The sequence below is a fragment of the Larus michahellis genome, chromosome 2, assembly GCF_964199755.1.
Source record: "Larus michahellis chromosome 2, bLarMic1.1, whole genome shotgun sequence".
NCBI lineage: Eukaryota > Metazoa > Chordata > Aves > Charadriiformes > Laridae > Larus > Larus michahellis.
In genome coordinates, this window is record NC_133897.1 from 15,883,067 (window position 1) to 15,900,380 (window position 17,314).

The 17,314-nt window shown below is 39.3% G+C and overlaps 1 protein-coding gene across 26 annotated transcripts in view; it reads left to right on the forward strand.

Moving 5' to 3' along the window:
- PARD3 (par-3 family cell polarity regulator) overlaps nt 1–17,314 on the forward strand; it is a 460,486-nt gene that overhangs the window by 180,450 nt on the left and 262,722 nt on the right. For all 26 annotated transcript variants that reach the window (XR_012585424.1, XR_012585425.1, XM_074574241.1 and 23 more), the window contains exon 4: nt 7,263–7,441. Coding sequence is in view for 24 of the 26 variants with exons in the window: in XM_074574241.1 (XP_074430342.1) it covers nt 7,263–7,441 (179 nt within the window). In the remaining 2 variants the exon portion in view is untranslated. The remainder of the gene's footprint in view (nt 1–7,262; nt 7,442–17,314) is intronic.

Here is a 17,314-nt window from a genome sequence, read left to right on the forward strand (position 1 = left end):
AGGTTCTATTAAAAGAAATTGAAAATGATACTAAGAAGGTAAGGACTTTTCTTTCTTTTGTTTTGTAATAAGACTTTTTTTGGTGGCTTGGTGTCTTCTTTTCACTGCTGTCCATTCTTCCAGAGATGTTCTTACTTTCCTATGAGTTGGTTTTGATTGTAGGCATGCTAATACCGTGTTTGCTATTTCTTAAAGCTATGCTAGCATGCAGTGGCTTTTTGTTTGTACAGTTTACAGAGCCAAGTATATTTTCTCTACATTTTTGTGATGGTTAGGGACATATGCACACCTGTCAGATTTTACAGGCTGAATGTAAAGAGTCCCACGACCTGCCTCGTTCGTCTGCCATCTGCTAGACCACGTTGTGCATTTTTAGTGCCGCGGTACGGCCTCTGCCCCGCTCCTGATGTGGCTGCCTGCCAGGTCTCCAACTGCATGGGGCAGTGGTGTGAGGAAAACAGGGTAATTGTGATTTCTCATGATTTTAATGTGCAAATGCATATAAACGTGCCATTTTAAAGCTAAAGAAAGCAGAGAACAGTATTTGATAACAGTGAAAATATGCCTGTGAGGAAGTACATAAGCTGTTGTTTGAAGATGAATAGCTAGAAGAATAACTGAAAACAGTTGGGTTTGTACATGAAGTAATATATATCTGGAATCGTGTGATGTTAACAATGATTTTTTTTTTTTATCTCTGTAAGAGGATGGCAGTCTTGTTACTTCACCAAGAGTTCTGAATGGAGAGAAATTCATTTTAGAAGTTGATGTTTTTAAGCATAAGCATATTTTCATGTAGAGAAATGCTAAGTATCTAAACTGTGTCATCTTAAGCTTTCTTGTAATTCTGAAAGAGACAATCATCAACACTAGATAGTTGGCATTTGTAGGTGAATGATGCGCAACTGGTATAATATTTTCAAATGTTAAAGTATGTGAAGGAAATTTAAGCATCTTGGGAATTCCAAGTTAATGTGAGCATAAACACTTCACTATGGTTTGAAAATCAGCGTAGAAATCTTAAAAGTTGGAGGCAATCTTAGTCTAGAGATTGTTGTCCAGTAGGCTGTCATGAGGATTCCTGTTAGTATGAGTTTCATTTAACGTCTTTAAATCTGGGAGAAGCAGTACTGTAAATAGTATGTTAATTAAATTTCCAGATGTTGATAAACTAGGAAAGGAGAATAATATGAATGGAGGAAAGAAAAATATCCCAATAGAGATGTAGTACACAGCCTGGAAAAATACAGTTTAATTCAGCCTGAATAAATAGAAGCTAACGTATAAGAATATTGATCTAAACCGAACATATACTTTAATTAACAAGACACAGATGCTGAAGTGAGGCTATAGAAAAAGTTTTAGGATTTCTGTGGATGTTCTGGATTGATACCGTGACAATAAAGTACCCAAACGTGATTATTGTTGACTATGTATTAGTGTCAAAGCTCAAAAAAAGACAAGGAGGATACTACTCCCTGTAAGACAGCACTGAGCGTATTTCGTAAGAAAAATACACTATTCTGGGTGTCTTCTGAACAAATGAGGACCAGAATAATATTTACAAAAATGAACAGCAACAGAGAATTAAGAGAGGCAGCAGTGAAGTAATGTGCTGCGTGGCACCGTGTAGGGGGGAAATGCTGTAATTGTCAGTGATACATGAAAGGAAAGGATAGTTTTGTAAGTGAAGGGGAGATAACTAGTAACAGGAGGATAAATCTTGGGAAAATAATACAAATTCAGAAAATAAAAGAATTATGAAATTTTTGACCAAGTACAGAGTATTCACGATGGGAAACGCTGGAAATTTTTTTATTAAATAGTAGATACTTAGAAGTGGAAGGGATTCTAGAGGAGAGAAAAATAACACTCTAGGCCATGAAGAGAGAGTGGGTGGTATGTTACAGATAGCCTCTGCCTTTGCCGTCCTGTCCAAAAGTATGTTTCTGAAAGATCTGCAACTGGTAGTGTCTTTGCAGTGCTACTGCCTTGCATGCCTCGCGGCAGCCACCTCCGTCTCGCATGTCAAAGTTTGCTTCTGGAGGACGGATGATGCACTTCTCTGAGGAGTTGTTCTTCAGCTCTTGGAACTGCTTATGTTTTCAGTATTTTTTCTTTTATAATTTGAGATTCCTACATACGATTTGCACTGTTTTGTTAATCTTGTAGAGAAGTGCTGGTTTGTGTTAGCTGCTGCTAGAGTTTAGTGCAGTTTGTAGATGAGTTCACAATCAGCTGGTTTTTGTCTGCAACTGTTTTTCTTCTATCTGAAGAGAAGAAGCTTTGAAACGCTGTGTGGTAGTCCAGTTTGCAACAGCCTCAGTGATCTTTGGAAGTTACAATCGTTTTGTCTCCAGAGGTTTGCGAGAATGAAAGGTGAACTGATTTGGGGATTTGAGCTTTTGAAGGTCATAAGGGATGTTTGGCTCTCGCTGTGTCCAGCTGAGTGGAACGAGGAGCTGAACTGATCTTGCTGAAATCGGAACCAGAGCTCGGGGGCTGTGCTGGAGTGTGAAACTCAAGACTTATCTAAATATTTTTTAAAAGATATTTCAGGTAAATATAGACAAAGTCTTAACTTGTCATTTCAAGTACTTTAAGCTGAAAGGCTCAGTCCTGCTTTCCTGAGCCCCAGGATAACCCTCATTCATCCTTTCTCTTGGATTCCAGACGAGGGTTTGAGCGGTATGATGAGCTGGACGGGCGACAGAGGCAGTAAAACTGCTCAGTCTTTATCTCCCATCCACAGACCAGTTTCTTGGTGCTGAGGTAGGATCTATGTGTGTCTTGTGTATACAGCACACCCTGACGTACGTACATAGATCTATGGGTTCACTTTCGGGAACTCTGTCTTTCCGTGTCGAAAGCTACTCTTTCCCACAGAGTTTTTTGGTTTTACTGAATCATCATTTTCCCAGACAAGACTCTAGAGTGTGGAGAGGAAAAAAATCCCAGTTCTGTTCAGGTCTACTCATCAGTCGTGGGCCTGATGGTCTGTGTGAGGTGGCCAGAAACGACCAAAAGATCATTCCTCATTTCTGTGCCTTAAACTCACTGCACACCAAACTGTGCAAGCTGGCAGGGGCACCGAGGAGCTGAAACAGCCGTTGAAATCTTCACAGAGCAAAATTGTCTTGGCTGTGCTGTATAAATATATGTGTGTATTTTTCTAGTCGTGCCCTCCAAGCTGACATCTGAGAGGAAATTGCTATGGGAAGGGTATATATTAGCTCTGCTCGGAGACCACCATGCTTTGCGCTGAATGCCTGCATGCAGGACGACATATTCAGCTTTATGGATGAAATTTGCCAGATCCTCAAATGCTTTTTGCTCGTGAGCATATTTGAAAATCAGAGGAGGTGATGACCCTTTTAAAATAAAAATGGAATTGCTGGCAGGAAGGAAAGGTAAAACTGTGTTTTCAACCTTTAAAGATGGTTATAAAATGTGTATTGGCTGTTTTTGTAATTTATGGTGAAACTGCTGTTGCTTTTAATAAAATGAGACTTCCAGTCAGAATTTCATGATTATGAATGTGAGCATTTTGTTATCGAGCTTAGATTTATCCTACAAATAACCATTTTCTAGCAGAACTTGGCTATATACATAACTTAATGGGATTCTCTGTCACACATAATTCTTTCTGAAGTTATAGTGTTGGACTCATTGCTGAATACTTCAAGTCCTCGAATGTGGCTCAAGAACTGAGTTAGTGGTAACTTTCATGATTTTTAATTTAATTTTTCCTTAATTCTTAGACTTTTAAAACTCCCTGTAATTCATTATTAGATTTACCGTTTCGAGTGCTTATTTAAAAGGCACCTTAGCTGCAGAAGCAAATCAATATTTACAGTGCATTAGTGCCACAGAGAATTTGAAGCCTTGTGATTAGAGTTCATTGCTGTTTTATCCACTCTTCAAAGAAACCACAGACTTCAAACGGTATCAGCCATCATCCTGGAATCAGTGACATTGCATCGGTCCCATGCGTACTTCATCTTGTGGTTTAATTATTAAGTTCCTTTCCTTTGATTTTCCTTTTAATATTTCAAGTATATCCTCTTCAAATCTATAAATTCAAGTAAACCAGAAGATTGTAACCAAGAAAATATTGGTAGAAAAATCCGTTCAATATATTCTTTTATGTTGTTGTTTTACTGGAGAGTATCAAAACCCAGTTAGAACAGTCTCTCAGAACAGAATTGGGGAGAGGAACGCAGGAGATTATATTTACAACTTGTGATTAACATAGTGTGAATAAGATGTAATTCTTGGATTAATACCTGGAGCGGTATTGACCGTTGCCAAGCAGCATACACTAGAGCTAGCTCCATGTGCTTGTCCCATTCCAGCAATAAAAAAAAATAAATTACCATATGTTTAAGTTTCCAGTTTAACTGGGAAATACATAGATCCAACACACCCGAATTATTGTCATTTATAATTCATGTTATTGTGAAGTTTGGTTAGTAATAAAAATGGCATTTCCTTACGTATGGAACCATTTTCATGAGGTGAGACTAGAATTGATCATGTTGTATCTTTATATTGACAGAATACCCTTTTTTTTACAAAAAAAAAGAAAAGATTTGGAGAAGTGTTCAGTAACGTCTGAAAATATCTCAACAACTAACCTTAGTAAAATGAAACGGGTCATATTAAAGGTGGCTAATCAGTGAACAGATTTTGTAGAGAAACTTCTCCCATTAATGTTTTCTCTGGAGCATATTAATATTTGGGAATTCTGTTGCATAATTAACTTCCTGTATTGCAGAAAGTCTCTGCTGCTTACCATGGTGCAAACTCTCAGGTTTTCACTAGAAAGCAAAAGGCAAGGCAGTGATAATTGCTCGCTTGCCTCCAAAAAGTGCTGACTTGAGTTCCCGTTTCTTCCTTCCTTTCTTTGTTGGCAATTCTGCTTCTCTTCTTAGAGAAGTTCACCCAACTGAACTTTTGTTTTCTCAAGGAATTTGACGAAAAAGTGTAAAAATACAAGAACATTTTGCTATCACCGTGCTTATATATAGATGTACGAGCATAAGGAGCGAGTGAACTCATGTTTGAAAATTGTAATTCTCTGTTGTAGGGTGGGTAGCTGAGGCAAACAGGATAATATGCACGGGCTGCTGCTTGGAACAAATATAGATTGGTAGTTTTCTTAAGTGGCACTACGTAATACAGAGCCACGTTCTTGCTTAGGCTAATTAAGAAACGAGGGGGTATGGTCAGGGCTGTGCCAGCAGCACCGTCACCGCTGCTGATGGGTGGCTTCATTAACTGTGGTGGGGCCGTGGCTGGGACTGCAGCTGTGCCACCTCTGTTACAGGCATCTCTTGCCGTTTGATGGTGTGCTTTTGCTGTTTGCCATCTAGGGGGAAACGAGGGGCTTTACCTTCAGCTGCTTCATGAAATGTGAAGTAGTTGAAGACCAGGCAATCAAAGAAAACCCCTCAGAGTTTATGAGTGTATACTGAGTAATCAAAATCGAAGTAGAGTTGACTCAGACCGTAAATAGCTTTCTGTGTAATTAAAGTGTTCTTTCTTGAAATATTCTTTTAATTACTTCTGTTATATATATATATAAAATATGTACAAATGTACATATTTATAAAAGCAAACATTTTATTCACTAGAAATTAACTCGTGATTATTTTTGTTATGAAAATAATAATAAAAAAGGGATTTTCAAAGGAAAGAGAAATAGTACCATTGTGGAAGAACCCAAAAATTAATTATCTCTTATTCTTGTATACCAGGGTGGGCATGAAATAGAATACTGTTTGGTGTTTTGTCTTGTAACACCTGTGCATACCTCAGCAGCATGACTCCTAGTTGTTTAAAACAAAAATAATAAATGCTCACACATTTTCTCTGTGTGGCTTGACTTACTGTATTTCTCACGGTCTTTATAATGCCATGCAAAATAAGATTCTATGTTTTAATACTGTTATACGTAGTGTTAACATAAAGCTCTTGTAAAATTTAAAACTAGTCACTTAAACCCTTGTCATTGTTTTCCTGATAGTATTGCGAGAGGTGCACCTTCAGCTGCCTCGAAGACTGTTTCATCGAAGCATTAAAAAAGAAAACAGCCTGGTTTTCATTCTCAAGTGTTGCCCAGCGTGCATTTCCCAGTAACTCTGCTGCTTACCTGGTGTAGCTTTCACCTTTTCCGTTCCCACTTTGCATTCAGGGTTCCCAGTGCAGCAGTAAAGACAAATTCAACTGATAAATCATGTCCCCTCTGTTCTGACGCGGAGTGGGAGGGTGCCGAGAGGTCGCAAATACAGGCAATGAAACTTCTGTTTGGGCAAGGAAAGGATAGATATGTGGATATTTGTTGTAGGATAATAAATGGAATTGGAAAAAATTAAGTTGTATTTCAAGAGAAACTAACCTTAATGGGACATCAAAGTTTCCAGAATGGATTTGACCTCTACGTATATTAAAAAAAACCTATCTCTTTCCAATCAGTCTACCTGCCTGCTGAATCATTTATTACTAATGAAATATTTTTCTCTTGTCAGTCATGGCAGCCAGAAGGCTAAGGGAATCGGGGTAAATCAGCACAGATCTTGTTTCAGCTGTCAGGCGGAGGCAAAGGAAGAATGCAGAATAGAAAACGGTCACTTCCATAAGTTTTGAGAAAGAAACGGAGAGTACATTGTAGAAGGCGAGGAGGCTGCCTGTCGCTGCCGAGAGGCGGGTGTGCAGCTTCTGGCAAGCACATGGTGCTAGTGGTGCCCATGCTGCGGCCGTGGCAGTGGGGTGGGGGGCACGTCGTCCTAGTCCACGCCATCCTTTGTCACCAGGCTGTTCAATTAGTAGCCTTTGGCTACTTGCTCTTTAAAATGCCTGTAGGTCACCTTAGCCTCTTAGTCGTTCAAGCTTTCTATTCCAGGGTTTTATTTTTCCAGGCTTTTTTTTTTTTTTTCAAGTTGTTCAAGCTGTTTTTTGATTTGATACAGCATCCGACAGATAGCAATGCTGCGCTTGTTTGTGTAAAGCCAACGAGGTGTACTAGGTTCAAAGAGTTTGGTTTTGCCCTCATTTTCTCCTCGTGCGGCCAAGCGACAAGGCTGTGGTTTTGAGGAAACAGACCTTGTCCTTGAGGAACTATGCTGAGGTCAATAACTCCTTACTCTGTGAAACCACGTTTGGTCAAAACCACCCATCCAGAGCTTGAAAAAATATTTTTCTTATGTGAAAAACATTTTAAATCAAGTCAATGTTTATTTACTCTCTGTTTTATTCTTCAGATATGCCTCTTCATGTCCGACGTAGTAGTGACCCTGCACTGATTGGCCTCTCAACCTCTGTAAGTGATACAAATTTTTCTTCAGAAGAGCCTTCACGGAAAAACCCTACAAGGTGGTCCACAACAGCAGGCTTTCTCAAGCAGAACAACCCTGGCGTACCCAGTGCTCATGAAAGAAAGGTATATTTCTTTTCCCCTCTTTATCCAATAAATGACAAATGTGCATGAATCTTGAATTGCTGATTTGTCCTTCTCTCACCTGGTCCTGGTTTAAACTTGTGTTTTCTGACCTTGTCCACCAAACCCCCATCATCAGCAGAGGAGTGTTTGGGTCACACACATTTCCTGCCCTCAGGAGACTCTTGGTGATGCCCACAGCAGGGGCTCTAAAAACTTCATTTTGCTATTAACTTTAGTTGACGCTCTAATTACTCATTATTCTGCAAAGCAGGGCATAAATGCTGTCGCATGGTTTCTTTGAATGCAAATAGGTCACGTCTATAATGATCTTTACTGATCTCCGTAGAAGTCCTAATGTCAGTGAATAATGTGCATGCCCACAGCTGGTCTGGTCTGTCTTTCTGACCCGACGTTGCTACTTTTTACTTTCTGAGGCGTTAGTCAAGTAATACAAAACACAAATTACAAATGCTGTCCCTCCTTGATAGCATTCTTAAAACTAAAACAGTGAAATGCAGAGTGAGTATTTTTTCCTTCATTTTTTTCAAAATGATTTCAGTATCTCTACATGAATTACGTTATTAGCTGGAGAAGTCAGCAGGAAGCTCTCTTCGGAGTCCATTATTGAAAAAAAAATTTGGAAGAAATATTCCCTTTTGTACAGCCCTGACATTGCCCATAATTGTGATGGCAACTTGCAAACAAACTCACAAGGAAAAACTTATGTATATTTTCCAATAGAAATGAGTAATATTTACAGAAAGTTGCAGTTTTAGTTACCATTCTGACTGCTCAGCACAAAAAATCCAGTTGGAAAATAGGCAGCTTATTACAGATTTTTTTTTTCCTTTATTATTATTAATTCCGTCTAGTATAAATGCAAACTAAGACACTGCAGCCAGGGCTCCCACACCCCAAATAAAGACGGTTTCACATGCTGCTAGTGAACTCAAGTATCTTTGGTGGGCTTTTGGTTATTTCAAAAGCATCTATAAAAGCACAGTGCTCGTAGGCATTGAGGTCCATATTCTTACAGAGGTGTCAGTTTAACATGGTGTCATTAGGTCTCTGCTTGATCAGGATTTCAGGTAGGTAACGGTATATTTTCTGCCACTCGTGCTGGTGTGGCACAGAAATGCATGTTGTTTTGAAAAATATCCTTATACTATTCTGATTTGGAGAAGAAAAATGATAATCTAATCCACTTGAATTGTTAATATTTTAAGTTAATTTTTCTGAAATCCTAATGAGACTGCACTTCATTACTCCAAAGCATAGGTATAGAGGGCCCTACACAGCATAATCAGATTTCTTTGCGTGTCTGAAGTTAGCAGAAATTGGAGGGAACTGAACAGCAACTCATCTTTCACACTAGTCGTCTTGCATCATTAGTTGTTCAGCATGTACTTACTCTTGATTTTTGTGAAAATATTTCATGTCTACTGGAGCATGGTGACCCAACTGGAAAGGAATGCATGTGATCTCATGTAGTGATGAGAAGCAAGGCACAAGGGCACATTAAATCAAGAAGATTGGAAAAAAACTAATGTAGGTTGGTTAGTACAGTAAATACTAATAATTTCTTTTACCTTTTTTGCACAGTCTATACATACATCAATCCTTTCAGTAGAGCAGCTCACAGAGTGCACTGTTTTTTAATAACTAAAACACTGTAAACAACTAGAATTAAATAGTAATTCCATGTGCAGCTTACGTTATGAATTAATCCTGAGTTCATTTGTGTTAGACTGTTTTTTTTTGTGTTTTCAGCATCTTGGTTTCTTCACGCGAGTCCAGCTTTTGCAGTGAATCCTATTTCTCTTAGGAATGGATATTAAGAATTCTCCTTTCCTTTCCCAGTATTAGCAACAGTTTCATTTGTAGTATTATTCTAAAGAGAGCCTTTTTGAAGTCTCTGTCACCAGTCACTTACCGAAGTACTAACACTGAATTTTTACAAAAGTATTTTGTTTGTTTGAACTATAACAAGTCCTCACTACTTTTCTTATGTTAGGTTGTTTCCTTCAGCTACTCGGATAACAAAAGGAGGTGGCTGTGCTTTGTTCCAGACTGTTTCGTTGATTATAGATGACACAGACATTTCAAGCAAAGCAATGAGAACAATCTTAATTTTCTGCTCAGTGCATTGGGCTTGAGCACCCATATATCTTTTGTGGGCGGTTGGCACTACGTAATGTTTTCACTGCAGTTCTCTCTCTTGACAGCACAAGAACATATGTTCTTGGGCTGAGATTTGCAGCACAGTTGTAGATTAGCAACTTTGCCCCAGCAGTATCTTGCAGAAACAAGAAAAGGGTTTCTGGGAGAGCTGCCAAAAGCTTCATCCACCTACTGACTCTAAGAAGTGACATTACTTTCAGCCCGTCACCTCTAAAGAGAAATAATTGACAGGTAGAAACCCTGTCCAATTTTTGGAGGAATTAGCAGAGAGAAACCGTGTGTATCGGGCAGAAGGGAGTTATTTCTCGGGGGCAAGCAAGAGAAGACTCCTTGTTGGTGTTTGTTTCATTTTGGGTAAGAAGAATTTGGGATGGCAGGAAAATGGGCAGATGCCCAAGATGAGATGAAATGAAGGGGTGGGAGTGATGCCATGCACTGAGGGCTGTGAGGAGCCAGGACATGTGCCAGGAGTTCTGGGCAAACAGAAAGGGAAAAGGGCACTGGGGAAGAGGAAAAAATGTGGGATATTTGAAGGATACTGTTGAAGAAATTGTAGTGCTACCTGTAGTTACTAGGGTCAATGAAGCTGGACACGAGGCTCTCCTGTGTCCTTAAGAAAAGAAGAGAATGACCAGAGAGGGACAGAATTTGGTTCGGAGAGGCCTGGGTAGGTCCTGCGAAGATTTGAATGTGTGTTGAACTTGAGATGCATTTCTATTACAGTAAGCAGGATGTTTTGGTATGAAACCCTTGCACTAAACTGGGCATGCAGTCTGATCCATTTTTCATATCATCAATGTAAAGAAAAATATTTATTACCAGGATATCACAATACACTCTGTGTTTTCTTAGAATTGGAATCTCGGCCATTTCTGGTTTCTGTGTTGTTCATCTGTAAGAGCAACTTGAATCCAGACCTTCTGTGTCTCAAAGTATTTATTTGAAGGATTGTCGTCGTTATCGATTATTTACAAGTTATTGTAGTGTTGGTAACTGTACTCAGCTAGGTAATTCTGGACCTCTTCCTGGACCTCTTCCTTCTGTATCATTCCCATGAGTGGTCTCAACCTAATGAATAGGTCTCTTCATCTGTGCAAGTATTTGCAAAATTGGCTCATCATTATCAGCAGCTTTAGTAGGTAAATTTGTTTCTGGTGTGTTTTTTAACTGCGTATTAAAATCACTTTCAGATACATTTGTGTGTGAGAGACATATCTGCATTACCTAGTGAGTCATGGCTTGACTTAATCCTGTCTCTTGCTTCCTTGAGCCATTCTAATGAAACAAGAAGAAATCTCTTAGTAAAAATATCTTCTCAAAGGCCTGCAGTAATACCTGATTTGCAAGCTGTAATTTTGTTTGAATTGTGTTGAACTGTACAGCTGAACAGATTGTGTGCGGCTGAAGCATATCAAGTGTGCTTTTTTTCACTGCAGTAAAATGTTTTTTGATATTGTTGTTTTCTGAATAACTGTTAATTTGAATGACATTCTTAATATTTCAGTACCAAAGCCTATTGGCTCAACTAGCTGTCCTTAATTGGTGTGAGCTGCATAAATGAAAATCAGGTTTCTTTTCCCTTAGATGTTTGTGTTACTGTGTTGGAAGAACATAAAAATGCAACAACCAGATACGTTGCTTCTTATAGCGACTGTGAATTAATTATCCCATATATTTTCGCGTGTTTTTTTTTTAATTTGCATCTCCATTTGTGGTGAGGAATTGCATATCGTTGCAAATTAGTTGTCTGTTTTGATCCTGCTTCTCTGAAAGATGCAAGGCTTGTCTAGTTAACCTGCCTTGCTTAATGCAGGGGTATACCATGGCTAACTGGCTTATGAAAAATTTCCCACTGTGACTTTCCTGAATTTGATTCATATATTGTTGCATCAGAGATAGCAGCGTTGGTACAGCAGAAAGAAGTGAAAATGTACACTAAGAAGGGAGAGCTCAAGAGAGAGCAATGAGAGAGAAAAATGATTGTGCATGGGCTTCTGTGCCTCGCTCGCTCCTGGGTTCACCCACCTGGAGCAAAGCAAATGGCGTGCAACGTGCTCTGTGTGGTGGATCAGCAACAGCAAACACATAACCGAGTGTATTTGGCACATCGTTTTTTAATTTTTTTTTTTTCTTCTCTTTTTGCCTTCACCATTTAGTCAGCAGCCAATTTTTTTTTTCTTCCTTTGTTTTTAAATGCGTTTGCCCATATATCTGTTTCGAGGTTGAAAATAGCTATGCCTTGTAGGAATAATTATTTTCAGGATGTACTTTCTTCCTACTTGGAAACCTAATCTTTTTGGGCTCTGTAAACTGCAGAGGAAGAATTTGAAATGGGAGTATGAGTGTGATCTAAGTCTCATCTAGTGTCAAATCCCTTACCTGTAAAGCATTGTGTTTCCCACCATCTCTTCTTGCAGGTATTTTTACTGTTCCTATGGGTTGAGACTGATGAGTACAAATTTTCCGATTGTTGGATTGTAGGCTTTTTTTATTTATGTGAAAGATGCAATGCTTTCTAATCCTCTTTGTAAACAGATTGAAAAAAAAATTCTCTAATGAAATATGTCTAGATAGGAGAAAAGCATGCATGTATTATATGAAAAGCTTCAGCAATAATGGTATGTCAGTGTCAAAGTCAGATTTAAAGTGAAAATTAGTTGCGTTTAGCTTTGAGTCTCTTTAAACACAGCTTAGTGAAGTTTGCTTTATCACCAACACCGAAGACACAGCATTTCAATAGGTTTTAACTATAATTCAGAGGATTGAAGTGTCTTATATTAGAACTGTGTGTGTTAGTGTCATTTTGTAGCCACAGAGTTTGAATTGCAGAGTGTAAATCGATGAGATTGAACAGGGAAGCCTGCGGGCTAAAAGACTGGGAATCATTCTGGGAACAACAGACCGAAGTGTTGCTGACGCTTCTTGGGAACCTTCACTTCTGGTTCATATTCCTGCAGAAAGGAGGCAGCGCGTACCGATGAACAATGTTGGTAGAGTGCTGTAATACAACAGAACCAGCTAAGGAGAAATACAGAGTAAATGCAAAAAGCCTGGCATCTCTGCCATGATAGGTTTTAAACCCCCGCATAATGAATGCAGCTTTCTGCTTTCAAAATAAAAATGGCAATGTTTTAAACAGAAGTTCTGAAGGATTCAGTAGCCACGAATGTTTCCTCGTAGAGGTTTATTCTCTTTTCAGTGAGACAGCCACAATTTTTGTCATTTCAGATGTGATTTCACATAGACTGAGAGAAAGGGAGAATGTGAGAGAGTTATCTACAGATGATGAAATGGAGTGTTTTAATGCAGAAAAAGTTGTTGTAGGAGAGAGATTAATGGAAATTCAAAAAACAAAAGTGACGCTCACCAGTTTTCTTTCTTTGTGATAAAAACTTGTCTCTGGCAGCTTGTCACCTGATGTTGAAATAGTTTAGAGGAATCGTACCCAAACAGAGTACAATATGAAATAAACATAGTATGTGTTATTTTTGTCCTGGGTAGTGTGTAAAATTCATGACTTCCACAGAATCACAGAAAGCTGAGGTTGGAAGGTACCTCTGGAGATCGTTTGGTCTGACCTTTCTGGTCGAAACAGGGTCCACTAGATCAGGTTACTCAGGCTCGTGTCCAGTCAGGTTTTGAGCATATGCATCTCCAAGGATGGAGGCTGCACCGCCTCTCTAGGCAACCTCTTCCAGTGTTCAATTGCCCTTACAGTAAGAAAGTTGTTTCTTATGTTTTGATAGAATTACTTGTGTTTCTTTACGTATCCATCTTCTCTTACACTTTCACTGGATACCATGGAGAAGACAATGACTTTCTTTACAGAGCAGCTAGCGATATTTTAGTGCAATAAAAATTGAAATCTCTGTGCAAGAACTCAACATTCCTCACTTTCAAAATGTGAAAACAAATACGGTATTTCTCATCATCGTCATCATCAGGATGGGAATGAGAGACATAAAATGAAAACCCCTTGCCTGGTGCACAGAGAGGTAACAGCCAACGTGTACAACTTGACGCTGTGCTATTCTGTTTGCTGAGTACTGTGTGCACGGGCAGCATTCAACTGTTTGCATCCAAAGTCAGTCATGAGCAGATGCATTAAGAAGCATGGGAAAAAACAACCAGAAAAAGAACAAATCCAAAGTGAAGGTGTGATTTTCTCCATCTCTTTTGTTGTTCTACCTCTTTTTGCTCCAAGTTATCCATTCATGGAAGCCCATCTATCAAATTGCCTCCTTGTCCCCCAAAAGAGACAGATTATTAGTGCAAGATAATAGAGAGATCTGAGAGCTGGTGAGTTTTTTTCCCCAATTCTGCTCTGGGGCTAAGCAAGTCTGTTGATCACTCTCAATCTTTGTTCTTCATCAGTAGCGTAGGAAGAATATGTCTTTTTCTCCCGTGCTGTGCTGTCCCATCTCTCTTTCTGTGTGATGGGTGAGCAGTGCCTGGGTGAGCAATGCCTGGTCCATAGGTGAGGGGACACGGTGCTGCATCATGAGCTGGGAGTGCCGAGGAGGGTCCGGAAGAGCCCCCTTACTGGTGATGAAGGAATGGTGGCACATGGACAGGTTGTTTGTCTTTTCACTTCAGTAAATGCAGTGTACAGCACCTCTCTGAGAGACGGAGAAAGCTATACTGAAAACACAAACCTCTCAAGTACATGGTGTAGGATAATTGAAGTTGTAACGAATGACTGACATTTCCCCTGCCATTTATCTAAGTGAATGTGTACTTTGCAAATTCCCATGTTTAAATGTTCAGCTCTATTTCTTTTAATCTTTTATGTTCTTGCATCTCTCCCTGGGCTTGAGGGTGAAAAACTCTGGGCCTGAAAGAGTAGCTTGATAAAAGATTGAATAAGTTTACAAAAGAAAAAAAAATGTTGGATGTTCAGGTTTAGTGGTTTTATTTTTGAAGTTTAGAAACACACACATACATTTTCATTGGCAAAAGTTGGATCTGGGTTTTGACCTACTTTCATGTATTTAGTTGTAACCCACAACTGTGCATTTACAGTATACACTCTCGTAGTTCAAGAGTTTCTGCAGACTTGTGTATTTGTCTGTTTTGTTTCCATATTATCAAAGTTGTGTATTGGTGGAAAGCAGGTTTGGATTTAGGCTGAATGTGTAGCTAGCAAGAAAAAGAAGTTTAAAGTAAAATCCAGGTTGCGGGTTGCACTGCTCTACAGCGTTCTGACGTGAGTCTGCGCAGTTTAAACAGTGATTATTTCAGCCTTTTTTGCTGTATTCCTTGTATTTTTAAATGAACCTAGGTCATGTTGCAATGAATACTAATGACACAAGAAGACAAGGAAAGACAACCAGGCAAAGTAGTCTCAGAATAAAAATCAGGCCCAAGGTGGAACTAATCAATACAAAAGAGTAGTATGGCTGGGGAGGAGATGGTAGGATTTAATTAGTCGGGAAATTCAGCTGCAGTAAATACAGGATTTCAAACCAGGAACACCTAGTCACCTTCTGGGCTTATTTCTGTTATGATTAAAGTTGGGGCTGAAACAGATGTCACTTAGCCTGGTTTTGTTTCACAGCCTGACAGAAAGGGGATGATCATTCTGTGCTACCACCCAGTTTTATTGTCTTATAAACGAGCTCTTCAGCTCCTGTATACAGATGTCCAGCTTGAGAGCGTTGCCTGCCGAGCACAGGAAGTAAAAGAAATTTGGAGGAAAGCTAGAACCGTAAGACGGAGAATGATGGGAAGCTGTTTAGTGTGAGAAAGGCTCATAAATTAATAAACAAGCAAACTGAATCGAGAGGATGCCCCTGAGACTGCAAGGAGCCTAAGGTGACGGTGTTGCTGTAAACTCAGATAAAAGAGAAACACGCTGCGACAAGCCACCCATCTGGTACCTATTTGGGCCTTTCCCCACAGACCACAGGAGGGATACTGGTCAAGGTCTGGCATGAATTTGCAAGTCGGATGAGGTGAGGGATGCTTTGCTGGGAGCCTTGGGGAGTCCCCTGTCCGTGTTGGTGAATAGGGAGGAGGCTGGTGGTGGGGGCAAGGGCTGGCGGAGGGGGGGAGCATCTGGCTGCAGCGTGCGAAGGCACCGCTGCTTGCCATGGGTTTAGGGCATTGCCTTCCTGCTTCTGACCTTAAATCACCCTGCTTCTCCATGCTTGTCAATGTAATGAAGAAAGAGAGGAAAAAACCCAGTTTCGTTAGTCTGAGAAGACAGAACAGTTACCTCATCCCCCGGCCTCCTTTCTGCGTTCCAGGACGGCAGGTGCAAGTTTCTAAACACTGAGCTATGGCCACCTGAAAGCATCTACCCAACACTTAAAAGCATACTGCTGGTGGTTTAGAAGATATTCTTCATTTCAAGATCTAAATACAAGATGCTTGTGAAGTTTTCTGTACCCCATCGTTTCCTGTTCTCCTTTAGCTCCCAGAATTAACATTCTATTTGTTACATCCTATCTTCAGAGCATACTTTTGAAACTACTTGATTATCAGATTTTTTTCTCCTCCTGCAATTTAATTTTTTGGCTCTCCCAAGGAATCCAGTGAAGGGATGTTGACATTTAAAATAAACAAACAACTTTAAAAATGCTGTTTCATCTAAATCCAAATTGACATAAAGCATTGTATAAATTTGCGTACAAAACCAAATACCTGGTGAAAATGGCAGGATTGTGCGTTATTATTGCATTTAAACAGATAGCCATATAGATTCATGTATAGCTGGGTATATATACATAGAAACTCTTTAGAGGCCTTTATAGTGGCACAACAAAAGAGAATATTTAACTTTAGTGAAAAATAGTAAAAGGGGAAACAGGTTTCTAAGTATAATAGGTAGCTTCATGATGTTTTCAGTTAACTGGTTCATTTATTTTTCGAAACTATGGAAAGCCATGCCTTTATAGTTAAGAAGCTTACAGAAATAAAATCCAGCTTCTGAATTATAATTAGAGAATATCAACTGCCGTATGTTATTTGGGTCGTTTTGCATTATCTGTCTTGAGGTTTTATTGTTAGATTAATAAGTAAAGAGTGACTAGAAGCAGCAGCTTCTTTGCTATCCCTCAGTCTGAGAAATAACAGTGTACACTGGTAATTTCTGGCTTTGCATGGATACATGCAGAGATCGTGACATTTTTGATTTTTCCGTTGTAAACAACAGAATGTTTTGGATAGGCAGTCTTATGTTTTTTAGTTTACTCTTAATTTAACCCATATTCTTTAACACTAAATATTTACATATAACACTGCATGCACAGAAAGCTATCTGTTCGTCATGGCCCCTGGTTACAGCTTTTTTTTAAGGTCAGGACTTGCTTGTCAATCAAAGGGTAACATGGAATATATGAATTGGAATTGGACAACTCTGGAAATTTCTGAGCGTAAGGTGATAGAACTTAAGCAGAACACTGGCTTTTCAATTGCCTTTCTCCTCGTTGGCATCTAATGAGCTATTGTCTATGCATAATACATTAATTCCATTCACAAAGCTATAGAGAGGGTCATTTCTGAAGACTAGTCTTTCTGAAAACATCAGAATGACTACAGAGTGGTCATTCTTCTCATCTATTTTCATCATAAATAGGGCATGCGAGTTCTTTATTAGACTATTAGATTTACATCTTCTGCATCCTGGGACAGTTTTTACCAGTTGCTGGAAATGACCCACATTCTGGCTCAGAGCTGAGAGGAAGCACA